Genomic DNA, 22,666 nt, shown 5'->3' with positions numbered 1-22,666 from the left:
ATTCTGTCTCCCATTCCTTCCATAATCACAGAAAGACCATGCAGGTACTTTCAAATGTTTTATAGCTATAAATTATCTATCTACAAACTAATGCCAGTCTGTAAAAGATTGTTGAGTTATCTGTATCGGACTAATGCCAGTCTGTAAAAGATTGTTGAGTTATCTGTATCGGTTTTTAATACCCTACAACTCTCCAATATTATTTCTCCTAACTCAAAATTTCTTATTAATGTTAGGACTTCAATTGTGGGAAAAAAACAAATAGAACTTTTATAATGGATGCATGGACCACATTTCACAGTATGGAGAGAAGAAAATTACTATTACTTGAATAGTCTATTGTCTTTGAATTTCCTGAAATTAAAGTTATAACCTAATTGCAATAAAAGTGCAGAATAAATTTAAAACAATAAAAACAGTATAGATCGGTGACACTGACAGGAAGAGGGGTCAATGGTATACCTCGCCTCACCCTACCCACACTGGAGATTAGAACTGAATATACCAAACCAAGAAGCTTTGTTTAATATATGATAATCTGAAACTAAATTGGAACACTCTGAAACAGAATGTTTTGCTTCCAATTCTAAAGTCTTTCAAAAAAGAATAATCTCAAATATTACAAAATCCTTATGGATAAAATACTGTAAACCATCTACGCTTAGCACTATGGTACTCTACAATTAGCTTCAATTAAACTTGGTTAAGTATTAGGTATCAAAGGCTTACAGAATACTGCACACTTTTTCAGTATGCTGCATTTGCCACTTATCTTTCCTGAATATGTCCTGCATATTTCCTTTCTTGCTATGTGAACTATCTACTTACAGAACCCTCTCAAACTTGTGGATCATCTACACAGGTCTATGACCACAAACATGTAACAGGCAGATTCGTAATGCATAAGTAATGATAGTAAATTCAAAGGTTGTTACCGGGTTCATAAATAAAAACAGATGGCATTAAGGAAACAATCTTTCTCTGATTGCTCTTTTTTCTTAAATCTCTCTATTCTTTCCTGCAACTGCTTTTTTTTTTTAGTACTTTTTAAAAATTGAATGTCTAGAGGGGTTACAGTTATATTCGCCAGATAGAAGGTGCATTACTTCTCATACATTGATATCCCTTCTCATGCTTTTGTCCCCATTTCCCTCCCCTCATTTTTCCCCTCCTATTTTAAATAAACAAGTAAATATCTATATACTAGACCAGGTAACAAAGTGGGATAACAATATGAGATTAACCAAAGGGCAACATAAGAGAAGAGAGAAAAACATAATACATAAAGAATAACAGTCACTGATAATAAGCTCTTGTTTCCACGTCCTGGAGGTCCATTAATTTGGCCTCAACCTATATGGCCTTATGTATCTAGAGTTTGAGCTATTGTAATCCTCTGCTAGGAGAGTTCTAGATTGCAACTGCTTTTTAAAGATTCCTATGTTTTCCAAACCACTTTCCTGCTATACTATCACCACTCAAACACAGATTATAAAAGTTAACACTTGCCTAATGAAAGAATCCAGGCAAAAAAGCCACAAATTGTATGCTTCTACTTACAGGAAAGAGCCAAAAATAGATCCATAGAGTATATTATATTAGTATCTGTTGAGAGCAGAGGGAATGGAGAGCCACTAATGGATATGATGTTTCATGTGGGGTAATGAAAATTCATGAAGATGGTTTCATAACCTTGTGAACACACAAAAATCACTCAATTAGAAACTGTTGAAGGGTAAATGTTATAGCATATGATCATCTACAGCTATGTGCTATCTGCAAATAATTTACACTCATTAGCAATTCATCTGTAATGGGAATAAAAGTACCAACTTTCAAAGGATTATATATCTAATAAACTAACACATATAAACTGTATCATGCATATATCATGCATTGGATGACTTGACTATTTTTAGTATTTCCAGCATCTTCCTAGTTAATTGCAGTCTCATGGGCTTTTCTGACAGGTTGACTTGATTCTCAGATTTTATTTATTTATTTATTTATTTTTTGCCAGTCCTGGGCCTTGAACTCAGAGCCTAAGGGCTGTCCTTGGGCTTACTCAAAACTAGAGCTCTACCACTTGAGCCACAGCACCATTTCTGGCTTTTGTTTAATGTATGTGGTTCTTAGGAATCAAACCCAGGTCTTCTTGCATGCTGGACAAGCACTTTACCACTAGGCCAAACTCCTGACCCCCCCCCCAAATATTTGAGAAAGCTCAAGGACAATTTTCAGGCCAAGTTCAAACCCCAGGACTGGTTAGCTGCTGTGCTCTCTCGCGTGCACGCTCTCTCTCATGTGCGCTCGCGCTCTCGCTCTCTCACTCTCTCTCTCTCCATAGATAGATAGATAGATAGATAGATAGATAGATAGATAGATAGATAGATAATTTGGAAGCGATGTTGTGGCTCAAGTGAAGAACTCCGGGACAGCATCCAGACTCCATGACCCAAAAAAAACTCATTTTATGAAGGTCATTTGTCCTAGACAGTATGTCTATTTCTAATAACTTAGTAAATACCTTTCATGGTTGATGCTGTAAAGTCCCATAAAAAAGTTCTAAGACAACCACAACAAATATTACTCTCTTTAGGGAGGGAAGGTACTGAAGCTTAAACTCAAGGTTACACACTGGCAATTTGCTTCACACTGGTGACACAGATGCTTTACCTGTTGGCCTTTTTTGGCACTTGGTATTTTTTGAGACAGTCTTGTTTTTGTACTGAGGCATGCACATGGACCATGATCCTTCTATTTTAAGCCTTCCACTGTAGTTAGGATAACAGGTATGTGCTACCATGCCAGACTTCTTTTGCTGGAGATGATGTCACCTGGACTTTTCGTCTTACCTAGACTGACCTGGAATCATAATCATTCCTACCTAAGCCTTCTACAAACTGGAATGACAGGCATGCGCCACTAACCCAGCTACTGCTTTAGTTGTCTGGCAAACTTTTTTGCTAGGGCTAGCCTTCAACCAGGTGATCCTCCTGATCTCAGCATCTCAAGTACCAGTCTTCACTATACTATTTTAAAGAACCAAATTTACTCATCAATCCAGTAACAATATCTTACACCCTCCACTGTTTAATAATTCATTCAAGTGTATGGTAAACTATAATGTACATTTTTGTACTGTTAGGATTAAAGGATTAGTTGCTCTTGCTTCTTTATATATGTAGCTATTAAAATCAGTGTAGGGTGAGGAGTGTGCCTAGTGGTAAAGTGCTTGCCCAGCATGCAGGAAGCCCCAGGGTTCAATTCCTTGGTACCACATGTGCAGAAAAAGCTGGAAGTGGCTGTGGCAAGAATGCTAGCCTTGACAAGCTCAAGAACAGTGTCTGAACCCTGAGTTCAAACCCTAGGACTGGCAAAATAAATAAATAAGTAAATAAATAAATAAAAATATAAAAATAAAATTCATGTCACTTAAAGTTCTAATACATTTTTACAAGGAAGTAATTGAATCCTTTTGACTGGTAGAAAAATTCTGTTTGAAGCTACATCTTCACAATACTATACATCTAAGGATTTACCTGTATTTACTAATTAGGGGATATAAACCCTACTAGAAAAGGAAAATTTAGCTGTATTTGAGTTAAACTCTACTGATTAAGATTTTTTTTTCCCATTCACAAAGTTAGCTAAAGCAAGATATTGTATTGTTTGCCCCCAATTCCAGCATAGGGAGTTGTTAAGTAAGGATTGTGGGTTGGAGGACAGTCTAGGCTATAGGGCAGGGCACAGCATAACTAATGACTCACCACAGGCCACATGCACTTATTTTCTCATTTTGGTGCTCAAGAAACTGGACCACTTATCCATAATGTTTAAAAACGAAACCATTCACATTCAATCTGCCTGCTCTCTTTGCTTTGGGTTATCATTTTACTCACCTTAATTTATAAACTATCATTATGATTTCAAACTCTTCACCTTCTGCAACTTCCTGTTTGTGTATGTGTGTGCGTGTGTCAGTCCTGGGGCTTGAACTCAGGGTCTAGGTGCTGTCTCTGAGCTTTTTTGCTCAAGGCTAGCACTCTACCAATTGAGTCACAGCTCCACTTCCCGTTTTTTGGTAGTTAATTGGAGATAAAAGCCTCATGGACTTTTCTGCTGGGGCTGGTTTTGAACTAAAATCCTGAGATTGCATCCTCCTGAGTAGTTAGGACTACAGGTGTGAGTCACCAGTGCCTCAATCTCTCTTTTTAACTTTCTGAAGGACATGTCCAATTACAGAACATCAACAAATTACAATTTTAGTTTTTTAAACTTAATTGCTTAAAATTCCCTCACTGCCCCAATCACTCATATTTACCTCTGCCTATAATCCACAAGGATCAATTTCCACGTCTTAGCTATACCTCCTTCGCATCTCTCAAATTAGCAAAAACATACTGACCATACAAAGAACAGTTGTAGGCAAGCTAAGGCCTACAGTTGCTAAAAAAAAAATATGCATAACACATTGTGTGCCTTTCCTTAAGAAGTTCAATTTCAAAAAGGGGGGCACCCTAATGATTATAATTACGATGTGTTGTGTTCTTAAAATGTGTCAAGTCACTGGCCAGGCACAGTGACTCATGCCCACCTACTCAGAGGAAATCAAGAGAACCAAGGTTGACAACTAACTCAGATAAAGTCAGGAAAACCACATATCTCATTCCATATGTTGGTCTCTGGTAGACAGCTGTCATGAGAACGTAACTTCTTACAAGGTATTAGGTAGAAAGAATCTAGGTTTGAATCCGTCCTGAGCAAAATCATGAACCCATCTGAAAAATACCTAAAGCAAAAGGAGAGATGGGGTGCTGGAGGGCTCCAATGATCTCTAATAAAAGACCACTAGCGCTTGACAAGAATGAGCCTGAGTTCAAAATCTCTTAGTATCACCAGGAAATGAGAGGGGAGGGAGAGAGGGAGATAGATGCTGGGCCCCCTAGATGCTAAACCATTTTCATGCATTATAAAATAAATAGGTAAACTTTTTAACCTCCCAATTAGTGATGAGAAAAATAAGACCTATGGAATCTAAAGTGTACGAAATTATATAGTTACTAAATGAAACAATTAAATTCAACAGCTGCTGACTACAAGTACTTATAACTATAAATGAACAATACACAAAATCAGACATGGTCAACATTACTTCCCAGGTTAGCTTCTATTTTGTATTTTTATATTTTATTTTTTTGCCAGTCCTGGGGCTTGTCCTCAGAGCCTGGGCACTGTCCTTAGACACTTTTTGCTCAAGGCTAGCGCCCTGACACATGAGCCACAGTGCCCCATCTAGCTTTTTCTGTATATGTGGTATCAAGGAATCAAATCTAGGGCTTCATGCATACTAGGCAGGCAATCTACCACTAGGCCAAGCTCCCAGCTCGATTTGGCAAATATTCTAAAAGCCCTATTTTCAACATTTCATTCCTATACTTGATTTTTTAATTTTATTTTCAAAATAGCATATAAGAAATATGAAAAGGTTTTACTATGTAATTATATATATATATATGTCACAGTGTGCTGTGCATTAGTTCATGCTGTCCATTGTATTCCAAATCCTCCTTTCCTTCCTCCCTACTTTCAATTTGTTGGGGCTAATTATGCTACCTTCTTGTATGGGTATATTTGTGCGTGCGTGCGTGCGTATGCATGATTTATACTGTCTTCACCCCAGCATGTCTCTTCTCCATGCCCACCTCTTGCTGATCTCACAGTCCTGCTTTTACACTCCCTATCAAAAAAAAATAATTTTGCAAAGCTTCGCTAACAACATATAATACCTGGGTATCCAATTATGCACTTCCCTTCCATATCACAAAATCCCTATCACAAAATGTTTACACATTCTTCAATTTATAAAGAAAAAGCAGTGCAACATATCATGTCCAGGGGGCAAAGAATAAGAAACAGCTGCTCATCTCTTTCAACTATACACACATGCTTTTCCATCCTTCGTAAATTACTCCCCTGTGCGTTTACCCAAACCCTTAAAAGGACAGCTCGAATTTAATACTCACTAAACTTAACTGACTTTCAAACCACATTCATCTTTCATTTCATAGACAAGAGAATAAGTACATATCCAAAATAGTTTGGGTAGTAGCATCTGTTAGACATTTTCGTTATAATCCTAAGATAATTGCACTACTACTAAATAAATATATAATTAGCCTCAATTTCACAGCACTCCTTCTTCTACCTGTGCAATTCAAGTTACTAACAATGTTTTGTGCTTTTTTAACATCATAAATTAAGCTAATGTATACAGTTCTGAAAGAAAGCAGCAGAGTTCCTATTACATACCAGAAAGAACATGGGCCTAAATGCAGAATTTAGGTCCAAATAGCAGCTACTACTACCTACTGAATAAATGGCACTAACAAAGTAATTTAAATTCTCTAATCTTACTTTCTCACTTATAAAATGAAGCAAAAATAACTGTCACAGGTTAAAAAAGATACAGCAAATAAAATGCCTGGCCACAAGGTTTCCCAACAGTGAAATTTTCCAGCTGTACTTAAAAATAAAAATCTTGTATGGAAACAAGAGGTTTATCTTTGTGATTGTTGTTCTTAATGTACTATGTGAAGCTCCTTTCTTTTTCTTTTCCCCTATGGTTTATCTCATATTGTTACTGTATCTGACTTTGGTGCCTGGTATGTTGTATATATGTTTATTTGTTCATTTGAAAAAAGGGAAGGTAAGGGGAAAACAAGATGAGTGGGAGGGAGTAGGGAGGGAAAATGGGAGAAAAACATAGGAAGGGGTAACAATGTTCAAGAGGTAATGTATTCACTATTTGATGAATGTAACTGCAACTCCTGTAGACATCACCTCAACAATAAAAACATAAATAAAATAAAAATCCTGAACTATGCTTACCAATAAGGCTGGAAAGTCCATTAAATACAATATATACACAATCCAAAGTCAGTACAGATGTTTCAACACAAAACTGGCAGATAGGAAAGAAGACTAGCAAAAAAAGGTAACATAAATTTTAGCTAAATCCAAGAATTTAAATTCTCAATAAAAGCAAGCATGTTGGGTCCAGGAGTTTGGCCTAGTGGTAGAGTGCTTGCCTAGCATGCACAAAGACCTGGGTTTGATTCCTCGGTACCACATACATAGAAAAAAAGCCGTAAGTGGTGCTGAGGCTCAAGTGGTAGAGTGCTAGCCTTGAGAAAGTCCAAGGTCAGTGCTCAGGCCCTGAGCTCAAGCCGAGTACTGACACACTGACACACACACACTGACTCACACACACACACACACACACACACACACACACACAAAAAGCATGTTATTATTTGCATTAAACAATCTGCAAAAATCTTCAGCAAATAAGAACTTTAATAAATGTTGTTCGTTAACAAGATACTATGAATACTTCTGACTCTGAAAATGACTACAGAAATAAGACTGCCAAGTTATGTACAGAACTCCTAAGAAACATGAACTTCCCAAGCATGCCTTCCTCCACCCACCTGGCTCCTCCCCACTGTTCTAAAACAAGATCATCCTTATCTGTGCTCACTTCTGGAATTTGGCCACAGATGAGTTAAACAAGCTTCTCATTCACTGACTCCAACAAAATATTTATGCTTACATTTTAAGACTCAGAAACTTAAGTCAGGAAAATTCCTTGATCTATTTTAGATCTGAATATATCCCAAACTTCAAAAACTAAGGTTACATAACCTCTGCCATAATTATCTGCCAATGCAGTGCTTATCATGGAAAAAGAAAAGGCATACAAGAGGAAATAACTCCAATCATGTTTAGCATAATAAAAATCTGTAAAATGTTTCTTTAGGCTCAAATACTGAAGAAACTTCAGTGGAAACTTCAGTGAAAACATACAAGACTAAAACTACTTGTACCCTTACCCTTTAATGCTTTAAAACTGCTTTTTTGGTTACAGTAATTTATCTTTGTTTGATGCTAGAGAAAGAACCTTGGACCTCTCACATGTTCGACAGACACTGGATAATAACCTACACCCAAATCCTGGTAATTTTGTTTTTAAGCAAACAGCTCTATCAATGGGCATCTATCTACTTTTCTATTCTGCAATACTTTTCTAATACAGCCTAAAAGATAGGTAGATCCAGTATTAATATAAAAGACATTTATTTCTAAATTCTTTATAAAATGAGGATTTTCCCTCATTCCTGGGCCTAAGTTATTCTCTTTTTTAAATTTTGATTAAAAAATTTCAGTTTAATTTCCTAATTGTGTGTGTGTGTATGTGTGTGTGTACATGTGGTGTTGGGGCTGGAACTCTGGGCTTCTTGAATGTTAGACTGGCACTCTATCAGAGTTATACATTCATTTAAAGTTTCAGAATTACAGTTGTTTTCTAAATCTTACAGCTTATCAAAGGCCACCAAATTAAAAAGATGGCTATCTCTTGCCTAAATTAAATAATGAGTTGGAATGAGCAACCTAATTCAGGCTGTAATATTTCATTTCAGTAGGTAACTGGAGTTGGAGATCTGAGGTGGATGTATTCTCTAAAGATAAAGAAATACACAATATACAAAGGCAAAGAAACTCAAATAAAGACCACAATTATTTTGTGTGTAAAATTTTCTGTAAAGCCACTCTTAAAAGATGCTTGGGGCTAGGAATGTAGCTCAGAGTGTTTTCTTAGCATGAACAAAGCCCTGGATTGGACTCCTCAGTACCACATACACAGAAAAACCCAGAAGTGGTGCTATGGCTCAAGTGGAAGACTGCTAGCCTTGAGCAAAAAAAATTCAAAGACAGTGCTCGGGCCCTGAGTTCAAGACCCACCACTAGCAAAAAAAAAAAAAAAAGATGTTCATTTACCCTTGGCCCAACCTCTCAATCTCAAGGAATTATCTCCTCTTTATGATAATATGAGATGAAGGTGAAACTTTTCAGGCTGCATCTACTAAGTGACAAAAAAAAAGAAAAGCCAACCTTTTGAGAATAGAAATAAATTTGTTTTGGCTGGTTCTGGGGAAGGCAGGGTGGCTTGTCCCTGAGCTTCTGTTTGCTTCTGGCTAGCATTCTACCACTTGAGCCATAGCTCCACGTCCAGCTTTTTATGGAATAGTGTATTGGAGATAAGTCTCAAGAACTCTTGTGCCAGGGATAACTTTGAACTGTGATCCTCAGTTCTCAGCCTCCTGAGTAACCAGGATTACAGGCCTGAGCCACTGGTGTCCAGCTAAATCAAACTCTTTAAGAAAGGAACTTCAAGGTTGTGACTGATGGTTAAAAACAGTACAGGAGCAGACTCCTAATTATCTTCATTCCTATTATAATGAATTGTTCGGTAATCTCTACTTCTGAAGTGGGACCAATGAAAGACTGTAATGATTTAGTAATTGAGGTGTAAAGATAGATGTAGTCTAGGTATAAATTCAACCCAACTCCTCAATACAGGCCACTTAGTATGTGATATAAATTTAAGGTTAGGCCAAATGAGATAATCTAATACAGTGACTAATTCATTCGCTAAGACAGTTAAACTCAGTAAGATACCTAATAAACTAATTCTCAAATAATTAAAACTTTACTTCAAATAGGGAAATGAAGACAGAAATATCATACTAAAGATGATACCATGTTATCATGCTATTTAGTAAATATTATGTTTATTATCTACTCTTTTAATTAACAACCAGCATTAATTAACAAAGCATTAAGTATTAAATAGGTGGCAATATTTAATCACATAACACATGTGAAAAGTCCTATTCAGGACAAATCTAGTTTTGAAACTGGCCATTGCCATAAAACTACTCACCAAGTAAAATAAGAAAAATAAAATATTACAAAAGCCCAAGGACAGGCCGGGAGTTTGGCCTAGTGGTAGAGTGCTTGCCTAGCATGCACGAAGACCGGGGTTCGATTCCTCGGTACCACATACAGAGAAAAAAGCCGGAAGTGGTGCTGAGGCTCAAGCCGTAGAGCTCTAGCCTTGAGAAAGTCCAAGGACAGTGCTCAGGCCCTGAGTTCAAGGTCCAGGACTGGCAAGAAGAAAAAAGGAAAAGAAAAAGAAAACACAAGAAAGGGTATCAATGTATGTGAAGTAATGCACCGTCTATGTGGCGAATATAATGTAACCCTTCTATTAATTACAATAAAAAATATATAAAAAAAGAAAATATTGGTTCTGGGAAATGATGATACAGCAAAAGAAACATTTTAAGGCATCATTTCTATATACACATATGTTCATATATACATACATGTACGTACGTAGGCATACATGTATGTATACACACACATATATATATCCAGATATATATATATATATATATATATATATATATATCCTAGGCTAAAGTAAACCATCTCTAAGGGAAAACAGCAAGTTGGTTGTTTAAGGAGTTGTGCTGGGATTTTAGAAACCGCACACTAACACAAAGGTAATGAGAATGAAGATCAAAGAAAGTTTACGTAGGCTAGAGCTAGGAAGATAAAAATCAGTAGAGCCCCCCCACCCTCCGGTTTCCAAAAGTATCACTTTTAATATTCCAACATAAAGATGCCATTCATCCTTAACCAGTCTCAGAAAGGATGCAATGTTGCGGTAACTCTAACCTGTCTGTCAGTCAAAAAGATGAACCCCTCGCAAGCTACTCTTATTTTGGTGAAGCTACCCTGCCCGTGTGTGTGCCAGTCGAGCGCAGTCCTCTCTGCCTGCCTACCGTCCCTGCAGCTTTCAAGCTCCGGTCGGGGTACACACCTCAGTGTGGCCGGGTGCTCTCCCCCCAGCTCACAAGAACCTCCTATTTGGTCAAGTTGGAATACACTGCCACCTGGGAGCGGTCATGGCGTCTCCGCGCAACCTGCTTCACGTTGAAAAGTTGGACCGTGAGATGTGTTCACGTCGGACACGAAAAAAACTACCTTATAAGGCTATACGAGGCAGAAAGCAGGAAGCGGCTTTGACAACACTGAGGAAGTTGCAGCGCGCTTGCTCACTGGGGGACTTTTTTTAAGGCAGAGAGCAGTAACACATGACATTTTCTCTCTCCAGTTTAAAACGCGCCCTGGTACGCCCGTTTAGAACGCACGCACACACGCACACACGCACACACACACACACACCACACACACACACGCCCGCCCGCAGTGGGGGCCGAAAAGAGAAGGTGGGGTGATCGGAATAAATGGGTTCCCATTTTGCAGAGCCCGATTCTTCCCTTTCCCCACCCACACCCGGGGCAGTGTTGTCACAGCAGTCTTACAAAACCTACACCCAGCGCGCTTCCCTCTTTCTCCCCGCGCTCCCTCGGTCCCCACGGAGGGCCGGGCCCCAGGGAGGGCGGGGGTCCCCCCCCTCCCCGCGACCCCGCGGCCCAGGTGGGCCGCCCCGGGCGCCCGCGCGTCCCGGAGGCGGCGTCCCACCGCTCCCGGGGCGGCCGTGGGGGAAGGGCGGGGAGGAGCGGGGCGGCCCTCCCGGGGTTCGCGGCCCCTGTCTCCTCCACACACACACACACCTACCCCGGCCCGCCCCACCGCCGCGCCCCCCCCACACCGGGGCCCCGAGGGCCAAGCGAACAACGAGGGAGAGGGCTCGCTGGCCGCCGGCCCCACCCCTCGCCAGCCCGGCCGCCGCCGCAGCACCATTCATCGCCCGGCGGCCGCCGTCTCCTCCCCCGCCATCTTCCGGCCTCCGCCTCAGTTTCCCCAGCCCGGCCCGGGTGGCGGCCGCCCCCCTGCACCCCTGCTGAGATTTACCCCGTGCCACAGTCCACCACGCAGGCCGGCAGCCGTCCCGCCATCTTCCTCCGCGCCTACTGCCGCCGCCGTCTGCGCCGCGCTGGTTGGGGCCGGGGATGGGCGGCAGGAGGCCGGCGCTATCTGACCATCCACGGCCCGGCCGCCCTCCGTCTGCGGGGAAGCCGAGGCGGCAGCCAGAGAGCGAGCGGGCTGAGTCGGCGGCGACCGCTTCCGCAACCCGGGCGGGCAGGCGAGGCAGGCAGGCGGGCGGGCCGGCAGTCCCCGCCCTGGCCCCGCCGCGGCCTCCTCCCCCCCTCCTCTGCCCTCCCCCTCACGCCGGCCCCCACCCTACAACTTCTTCCCCCTCACGCCGCCGCCTTTCCCCGGGAAGCCAAGATGGCCGCCGGTGCCGACGCCCCGGCCCTGGCCAGGCCCCGGGCCGCCCCGCTCCCCGCTTCCGGCTCCGAGCGGGCGGGGCGAGGGAGCATGCGCAGTGGGGTGCGAGCGCAGGCCGCGGCTCCCGTCCGCGTGTCAGCGCGATCCAGTACGGGTTCCCCGGGAGGGAGAGGCGGGGAAGTCAAGCCCGAGCTTCCCCTTCTGCTTCTGAAGCTGGAGGGGGGGATTGAGGGTTCAGCCCTGAGGGTTTCCTTTTGCTTCTGGGCTAGGCAGGGAAGCCGGGGGAAGCGCTCCTGCTGGCTAGGAATGTCTTCCCCCGGGCCCGGAGGAAAACGAGCTAACTGAGAACGCTTAGAGAGCGCAGCAGGCCACCGCGCTTGACACTTGGGTGGCGGGGAGCCAGGTGGGAACGTGGGTGTGCTGCCAGATTCGTGAAGGAGGCGTGCCCGATGGTCCCCAGCCTTTGTTCTGAGCTCTTAGTCATTACCAGATTTTAGACTGTAGGCTAGTACCCAGAAGGGGAAAAAAAAAAAAAAGGCAAGCCTCCTCCTGGGAATTATACACACACATAAAATTATATCCTACTATACACACATACACACAGAGTGCACCTTTAGTTAGGCTTTTGGATGGTTGTCGACAAAAACTTCCCTGTGGAATATAGTGAGGGTGAATGCTAGGACTGGGGGGGACTGAGAGGGGGGAGTGTATTTGTATATGTATGTATCGAACTGGGATGCCAAAGACAACAGTCCTTTCCAACCTTCGGTGTGCATCAGAATTACCTGGAAGGCTTGTTAAAGCAAACGTGAGCCTCATCAGAGTTTCCTGATGAGTCATTCAGAAGTAGAGCCTGTCCTTGGGGTCCAGCTTTATTAACCTAGGTGGTTACTCACTTTTATCCGCTGGTAAGTCATCCTGGGTTTGCTTCTATAAGACTGTAGTAAAAATGCACTTGATAAGACTGGATACAAATGGTGCTGTGCCGACCTAGAGAACACGGGGGTTTCACTCATTTAATTTGATGCAATATTGTTCATACATTCTTATGGCAGAGATTGTGCTGACCTAGAATATTCCCAGGGTACAGAATAGATATGGCCTTGACTCTTACGGTTTACAAATTATTGGAGAAACAACTTGTTACAAGCAATAGAAAGAAGAGTGCAGATGACTATGAGAAATATAGTTAGAAGTGGGAAAATGGAACAGAGGTAGAAGATAAGGAAAGCTTCTCTGGCCAAGTAGCTAAGGCTTCAAGATGGCAGGAGATAAAAGGAAGGGAGGAAGTATGTTTGGTGTCATGGGAAAGAAGACCCAAATAGAACTAGGACAAATTCAGTAAGAAGTGAACCCAGAAAGATGGGGAAGATTCAAACAATCCTGGAAGTTAAGACCATTCTATCCTAACAGCAACTTTAAGCCTTCAAAAGTATCCAGGCAAGAAAATGTTATTGTTATCATGTTGAGAATGAATCCAAAAAAATCCACAGTGAATCATACATTATGTGCTGACCTTGAAGGATAGAAGTGAGGTACAGCACAAATGGGATCTTGTACATAGAAGACACCAAGGGGGTACCATCATCAGTTAATGTTCCATATACCCACACTGATTCACATTGAATTCTAAGGGAAAGCTTTTCTGAGAAGTTGTCTTCAGGGAAGTCAAATGGTTCTTCTTTCAGATGCATTTTTGTTGGGTTTTTTTCCCCCTATGCATTTATATGGGAATTCTCACTTCCACTTTGAAGTAGTTAAGGTCCTCTAGTTAAGCGTGTAGTTGATAACTGCCTCCTGTAGAAAAGTCAATTATGGCTTGAAGTAAAGAAAACAAATGGTTGTTTTCACCAGTTACAGGTAATTATTCAGGAATGATATATCCTGCCAAAAAGATCCCAAGAACAGGTTAGTGCCTTTAACATCATTCAGGGACACTGAGGCTGATAGCTCTGAGTCTGGCTGCTCATGTGCTGGCCTTGAGAAGTTTCCAGAAATAGATGAAGTATCAAAATGTGAGTGCAAATCCAGGCTGGTATTATTATACTTAAAAGGCATAGGAAGGGCAGAGCAACATGGAGAGGCCATACCTCAACCTCCAATTTTTTGTTTTGTTAGAACGTAGTTCTAGGACTGCCAGGATTTTTACTTTTTTCCTAAGAATAATTTAACATTAGTATTCTTTTTTTTTTTTTTTTGCCAGTCCTGGGCTTCAGCTCAGGGCCTGAGCACTGTCCTTGGACTTTCTCAAAGCTAGAGCTCTACCACTTGAGCCACAGCACCACTTCCGGCTTTTTTCTATGTATGTGGTACCGAGGAGTCGAACCCGGGTCTTCGTGCATGCTAGGCAAGCACTTTAACCACTAGGCCAAACTCCAGGCCCGACATTAGTATTCTTATCTTTGTTAATTACTGTGGTTAGAATGTGTCCACCAAAGTTCCTGTGTTGAAACTTAATCTCCCAATGCAGTAGTGTTGAGCAGTGGAAGCTCAAAAGACATGATTAGGCCATCCATTCTCTGCTGTCACAAGTGAATTAGTGCTGTTATCTCAGGAGTGAGTTCCTTATAAAAGGATGAGTTTGGCCCACTTCCTCCTCTCCTGCAAGCCATACATTCTACCATACTACAGCATAGCAAGAAGACTCACACCAAATGCCAGCCTTCAGTCTTGGATTTCTTAGCTTCCATAACTGATGAATGGTTTTGTATTCTATATAAATAATGTCTGATGTTCTGACAGCATAAAAGACTAAGTAAATAATTGTCTGTTTGTTTTACAGTGGTTTTTCTATCCAACCTGTGGGTCATAATTCTATAACTTTTAATTTTAGAGGCTGTATATGGTTCAGTTGTGAGTTGCCTTCAAAGATGGAAGTAGGTACTGTCATTTCCAAGGCCTGAGGAAATCTACCATAATCTTTTTCACATAGTCAAGACTGCCCTGTGGTTGCAAAGACAGTAACATATGGAAGCACTTAGAAGCTTCCCAGCCTGGTGGAAATGTCATTTGTGCATATGCCTTATAATCTTTCTAGCACACACTCTGCTTGCTTAAGAACCCTTGTACTTCCTGTTTGCTGCATACCAGTTTGGTAGCCTCTGGGCTGCTGTGGTGGCTCATCCTCCCTCAGAGGCGCCAAGCCTCCAGCTACACATCCGACCAAAGCATTTCTGACCACCTTGTTTGCATGTACACTGCTCCTGCTCACTCTCCTCCAAGCACAGAAGCTGAGTGTGTCTAGGGATGGAAGGCCTCTTAGACATGATCTTGCACCTAGAACTCATAGGAAAACTGTGTGTGGGCAAATAGGGTTCAACTATTCTTCATGTATTACTCCTTAATAACACACGAATTTCCTTTTTTAGCTCAGGTCAACTAGATGCTTGATTCTTGTTAATTTTAGGGCCTTTCAAATATTTGTGCTTGTAATTTCTTTCCAGTGAGTCTCATTTTGCTTCTGTTGGCAATAGCTACTTCCCATCACTTACATCAAACTTAAGACTTTAAATAATACAAAAGGTCAGAGAGATTAAATGATTCCTTTTATGTGCATAAGTGACTCTGTGTGTGTGTGTGTGTGTGTGTGTGTGTGTGTGTGTGTGTGTGTGTGTGTGTGTGTAACGGGGCTTGATCTCTGGACCTAAGGTGCTATCTTTGAACGTTTATGCTCAAGGCTAGTGCTTTATCATTTGAACCACAGCTCTACTCCTGGATTTTTGGTAGCTAATTGGGAGATGAAAATCTCTAGAGCTTCCTTGCTCAACTGGCTTCAAACCATGATCCTTAAATCTCAAAGTGCCCCCAAATCATATATTGTTTAATCTCCATTATTTTTAAAAAATGAGAATATCATTACTTAAAAAAATAAAAGTGGATGTTACTACACGAATAACTACTTGCAAATTAGTAGAGCATCAAACCCCCAGAGAGCACTGACTAAGAGCAAATATGTAACTGGCCAAAATGCCTTGCAGCTTGGCTTCTTCCTTCTCAAATCTTGTGATATTAAACACCCACACAGTATATAGAGAAAGCACTAATTCTAGAAATAAGAGACGAGTATGAACTGTCTTTTTTTCTTTTTTATGTATTTTTATTGTAATTAAAAGAAGGGTTACATTATATTCACCGGATAGAAGGTGCATTCATTGATACCCTTTCTCATGTCTTGGTCCCCATTTCCCTTCCCCCACCCCCGCCCCTCATCTTGTTTTCACCCCTTTCCTATCCGATTTCAAATAACCAAATACACATGTATACAATATATCAGATAACCAGGTGAAATACTGTAACAATATGTGATAACCAAGGGACAGCAAAAGAGAGATAACATAGTACATTAAGGACAACAATCACTCGTTATATGGCTTTTAGTATGAACTATCTTATGCTCTTTATCCACGAAATCAGGAGGATTACCTTTTTTTTCAATACTCAGATTAGAACTCAGGACCTTGATCTTGCAGTGTTATCTAGCTCAACTAGCTTAAAGCTTGAATTTTTTAAGTAGAAATTATGAAATAACTTATATATCAAGTGGACTATTATCTATTTGTAGAATAATGACTTTTTTTTTTTACTTTTTCCTTAAACATACACACTTAAACATCCAGATCTGGGAGTCTTTGTGCTTATTCTTTCACTGCTACATCATAAAAAAAAAAATAACAGCTCCTTCAGGATTGCCTCCCCCAGAAATGTATCCACTTGTGGCAAATTGTGACCCTGAATAGATTCTACCTTTGGAAAGGACAAAATAATTTCTTCAAGGCCAAGTACAGTCAATAAAATGGTTGTTCAGTCAAAACAATGACCATGTTTTTATTTTTTTTTATTGTGATTAGTAAAAGGGTTACATGATATTTGCCAGATAGACCATGTTTTTAATGAAAAGCTTTGTGTGACTGTCTTAATACTTTTATATATGACTTATAAATTGCCACCATGGCTTAAACAGGAAGTTCATTGGGCATATTTTTAGGTGTTGTAAGACTGAATATATCTCCCCAAATTCACCTGTGTAATTCATAGCCTCCAAAGTGATAGTGTTAGAAGAGGGCTTTTGGTTCTGCCCATGAATGAAATTAGTGTCCTTGTAAAACTAATCCCAGACTGCTTCTTTGCCCTTTTCAAAATGTGAGCACAAATCCTATGAACTCTAACCCAGACATGGAAAGTGCCTACACTTAATCTTTGGATCATTTATTAGTCAAAGTACTTGGTGATAATAGCCCGAAGAGAATAAGATGTTAGAATGAACCTACTAGAATAAAAACATGGTGTAATAAAAATACTCATTGTTTAATTTTTCTTAGATTTGCTATGGAATGATAATTTCCATAAAATGTTTGAAATGAGCTGAGACTTTGTAGAAAGCCCTAATCTTCCTCATTGACAGCGAGAATGAATATGGAACCCAAAATAATCGCAGTTCTCTGGAAAGTGAGGCAAGAGCATCATGAGGTTGAGGCTGCTCATTGGTGCTACGTAGTGAGACTCAGTCTCAAAAAGTAAACAAGCAAAATGAGATTCAATTTGAAAGAAAGTTAGACACCTTCACATGCACACTGGACACACTTCTACTGTTCCATGTGGAAACAAATTCTAGATGAACTATGAATCTCCAATAAGAAAAATCCACGCTTCTCATAGTGGACTCCATGCTGTGGGGCCTACCCCTTCTTCATCTTGTCTCCTCTTTGGCACTGATGTGATTCCACCTCATTTGCTTGCTTTTGTTCACAAATATTGAGGCTCTTTCCCCCACACAGTCTCCTTGAGCTCCTCCTAACACACATCCCAGTTCATCACTTACTCCATTTTCATCTAACCTCAGAGAAGCTTTCCCTGAAAACCCAGTGTAACATTATCCGCCTCATTCTCTCCTTAGTTACCATGTTTCTAGTCTCTAGGACAAATGTCTTATCCTTATGTTTATTATCTATGTCATCCTGCTAGAAAATATACCTACCAGAATGTAAAGGGAGCTTGGCATATAGTAAATGCTCAGTAAATATTTGTTGGATGAATGAAGCAAATAGCATAAAAACTACCACCGAAGATCTGAATATATTATGAGAAAATTTTGGGAAATATTTGTATAAACTCTTGAGTGGGGAAAAATTTCTCAAGTATAAGAAGAAACCTCTAGTCCTGCCTGGTTATATGGACAATTAAACTTTTAATTGTTCAAATGTTTTAATTGTAGATTAGAAGAAAATATTTTGAAAAAGAAAAAGTACACAAGGCTGATAAATGTATGAGAAGTTAGACAGGCCAAGTATTGTTGAGAGTGTGAATTGCGGATTCTCACATTCACCAGGAAGTTACTTGACAATATTTATAAAATTCAGAACTAGGGACATAGTTCAACTGGGAGAGCAATTTTTCTAATGCATGCAAAGCTCTGGGTTCAATACTCAATACCAAAAATCAAAACAAAACTTAAAAAATGAAAATCCACATATAGCAGATTCAGGACTCCAATTTTGGTGAATCCTAAAGGAATGACAGGATTAACAAATACAAAAAATGATTTCAATCAGAAACAGTTGCTTAAAAAAATCAGAATATTTAAAAATGTATCCTTTGTTCGAAGTGCCACTCTGGGCCAGGTTAACTGTCAGGTGCTTATTTATGTCATAAGAAAACAAGGCCATCTCTTCACATGCCTAGAGAAACCTAGAGAAGCTGGAATTGAAGCTAATACTTCTATTTCTTGTTTATTGCCTGGATTTTATTCAGATGCCAATGTTCCCAGATAAAACTCAATATTTCTCAAATCTCCTGTATAACTGGCTGAATGATTCAGTTATGGTGAAGGAGATGGAAGTAGTAGTTGGGCAAAACCTATAGAAAGGATCTGTAAAGCAGACAGACTTGGCACTTAGGAAAAGAGCCATTTTGCTTTTCACCTTCCACCTTTCCTCCTACTTGGAAGTACAGATGAGAGATGACCCCTGGCTAAAAGCTTGTCCCTTATGACCTTCAAGTGCCATATTAGTCTTGGACTACCCCACTTCCTGATTTATTGTATATGAGGAAAAAATTACTGTAATATGGCTCCTTTGATTTGAGGCAATTGAATCTAATTCCAATTGATAATACATGATATGTTAAGTGTAAGGACTTCCAAATACTGATCAAAGTGTGGTGATGTATGCCTGTAATCCCAGAACAAAAAAAGATAAGTCAAATAGGTCTCAAGTTTGAAATCAGCCTGGGCTGCCTAGTAAGGTTCTGCATCAAAACATCAAGAAAACTTCTAAAGTATAAAACTTCCAAGGCACAAATTTAAATTATGATAATCCCAAATAGTGAAATCCTAGAAACCAAAATCCTACAATCTGTAATTCTTGTTGGAAAGAAAATGGGTAGGAGTTGTTATTAAGAAAACAGAAAGAACATCACACCATTAGTAAGGAAATGGAAAGACTTGGAAAAAAATCATATTAAGTGAAGTAAGCCAGACCCAAAGGAACACAGGCTCAATGGTTTCATCATTTGTAATAATTAGTACACATCTAAGACTCTCCTAGCAGAAGATTACAATAGCTCAAAACCTAGGTACATAAGGTCATATAGGATAAGACTAAATAAAAGGATCTCTAGGGTATGGAAACAAGAGATTTATCTTGTGTGGTTGTTCTTAAAGTACTATGTTATTTCTCTTCTCTTTTTTTACCCTTTGGTTAATCTCATCTTCTTACTGTACGTTTATTTGTTTATTTGAAATAGGAAAGGGAAGGGTGAAAAACAAGATGATTGGGAAGAGGTGGGGGAGAGAAATGGGGACAAATTCAGGAGAAAAGGGTATCAGTGGTGAGAAGTAATTCACCTACTATCTGGCAAATGTAACTGTAACCCCTCTGTGTATTATCCCCACAAAAAAAAAAAGACAAAAAGAAGAATTCTGAGGAAAGGGTTAGTGAATTTTCAGTTATGCTCAGAATAGTTGCTTCCCGACAGGCAAAAAGAATCTAGCAAAGCATTATTTTGGATATGTCTGTGAAAACATTTCCCAAGGGATGAATGTGTGAAATTAAGTGGGTGATCAGCCATCAGTACAGTCAGGCACCATTAAGGATTGGAGAGAAGAAATCCACAAGGTAAATTAGTCTGTCTCTTGGAATTGGGACAGGGTTTTTTTTCTGGTGCCTTGCATATCAGATCTTCTGGCTATCAGGGCTCTGGACTCCAGAACTTATACCAGTAGCCCTTCCTGTCCTCAGGCTTTCAAATTCCAACTGATAGTTACACCAGTAGTGTTGTGTTTTGGATTTGAAGTGTTACCCAAAGACCTAAACTGAAAGCTTGATCCTGGAATGAAAGTTGCTGGCAGGGCTAGTAAAATGTGATTATATCACGAGGATGCTAATTTCGCCAGTGGGTTCCAGTTCATACTAAAGGGATTGTTAACAGGTGTGGCTTAGTTGAAGGAAATAGGTCTCTGGGCATGTGACTTAACAAGTCTATCTTGCCCTATGGCACACTCCCCCTACCCCTCCATTTTTTTCTCCTTCCTTTTTGTCATTACATGACTTTCTGACCTGTGCTACCATGAGACTCTGCCTCACCACAGGCCTAGAAACAACAGCAAAGCACTATGGATTGAAACCAAGGACCAAAACGAATCCTTCCTTAAGCTGTTTGTCACAGATACCTTGTCACTGAGAGGAAAAAGCTTAAGATAATCAGGACTCAGGTTCTGAAGCTTTTGGACTCGGAGTTAAGTCTTCCTTTCAGGACCATGGTTATTGGGGCAAATAGCCCAGATAGAAGGTAAACTATTACAGCTTTTGATCTACCTTATCACAAGTCAGGTATGATCTTTCAGGATATTTCTGATGACCACAGTTATTAAGCTGGGTTCACAGACCCTAGTGATGTGTTTGTCTTGCCTTACATTTTATGAACAGGATTTACCACGTATTACTGTTAAACCTGTGTGACTATGTTTGGCATTCCTATTTATGTTTGAAAAAATATGAACTTTTTTTTATGTAAAGGGACCTAGAAAGTATTTGTGCTTTTATATGTTTCTAAAACAAAAGTATTTTGCTTCTGAGACAAATGCATTTTGAAGATGTTTTAGTTTTTGGAATTTGGTAGGTGAGTATATGTTTGCTGGATTGGAGGAGGTTTGGACTCAGGGCCTGGGGACTGTCTTTGAGCATTTTTGCTTAAGGCTAGTAAGTAAGCATAGCTTCACTTCCGCCTTTTTTTTGTGTGTGTGGTTAACTGCAGATGAAAAAAAACTTCTGGACTTCTCCCCTGTGGCACATTTTAGAAGGCTGAGATATTACCTCAGATTAACCAGAAAAAAAAAAAGCTGGAATTAGAGGTGTGTAGTTCAAGTGGCAAAGCACCATCTATGATGAAAAAAAAGTATGACCTAGAGGTTCTGAGTTTAAGCCAGTACATACACAAAATAAAAAGAATATCAGGGATTCTGATATTTTGATATTTCATTATTCAGGATGATAGCATTTGAGGTTGTGCCTTTTATGATTATAGCTCAAGTTCATTGAATGGAAAGCCCATGCAGTGTCAAGGACATTATTAACATGTAAGCAAGTGAATAGAAACCATTTCTGTTTTACAGGTTAAATTTCCTTAATGTTCTTCAAGCATACCATTTTTCCAACTATACTTAACTTGCAGACTGCCAGCCTGTGGGGTTGATTTGTGGTGTGTGCTACTATTTGGGAAACTTGCCCCCAAAAGAATGGGGACAGAAAAGAACCAAAGGAAGGAAGGGTAGACCCCCATATATGTGTATGACATATATGGTATAAATTTAGAGATAATAAGGGAGATTGTATAGCAAACACTGCACTTGGATGAGGCAGAAGGAAGATATTATTAAATTTTCATAATTTAAAAATGTCTAACAAGGCAAGGGACAATTTCTAAGAATATATGCAGACCGAAAAATCTAAGACAAATCCCATGGTGTGAATATCACACACTTTCAGGATCATTCAGCATATTCACTTTGTTTTAGGAGTTGGCCTCTAAAGCTAGGAAATACCATCCAAGAGGGAAAAACTAACACTAAGCTTCAGTAACTTTCTTTTGTTATACATGAACTAAAAATGACATTTTAAAAAACCTTGCAAACTAACTTTGTCAGTTTAAACAGAAAAAATTTCCAGGAAATTATATCTTGACTATTTTTTAAATAGAAGATTTTTTAAAGTACATTATTATTAATTCTTCATGACTGTAATATGGCTCATTGTATATATTTCATTTAGTGTAAATCATCATGTTATTCTTAAAAATCTAGTTCTGAACTGTGTGTGGTACTTCAAGCCTGTAATCATAGCTACTTGGGGGACTGAGATTATGGGGTCATGGTTTGAGGCCATATCAGGCACGAAAATTCAAGAGACTTTACCTCAACCAATAGCTGAGCACTGTAGCGTACATTTGCTTTCCCCACTGACACAGGGAAATGTCAGTACAAGTACCAGTCAGGACCTAGACATAAAAAGAAACTTTTCTTTAAAAAATAAGCAAGATTGTAACACCTCCCACAGCTAATAAAGCA

The 22,666-nt window shown here is 40.0% G+C and overlaps 1 protein-coding gene across 1 annotated transcript in view; it reads right to left on the bottom strand.

The window, feature by feature from the left end:
• Actr3 (actin related protein 3) overlaps positions 1 to 11,996 on the bottom strand; it is a 43,362-nt gene extending 31,366 nt beyond the window's left edge. The window contains exon 1 of the mRNA XM_090342924.1: positions 11,731 to 11,996. Within this exon, the coding sequence (XP_090199050.1) occupies positions 11,731 to 11,774 (44 nt within the window). The 5' untranslated portion in view covers positions 11,775 to 11,996. The remainder of the gene's footprint in view (positions 1 to 11,730) is intronic.
• Between the last annotated feature and the right edge of the window lie 10,670 nt (positions 11,997 to 22,666).

This window comes from Megascapheus bottae, chromosome 12 (assembly GCF_031878675.1).
Source record: "Megascapheus bottae isolate mThoBot1 chromosome 12, mThoBot2.hap1, whole genome shotgun sequence".
NCBI classification, from domain to species: Eukaryota; Metazoa; Chordata; class Mammalia; order Rodentia; family Geomyidae; genus Megascapheus; species Megascapheus bottae.
This window is presented reverse-complemented; position numbering and strand designations above follow the sequence as displayed.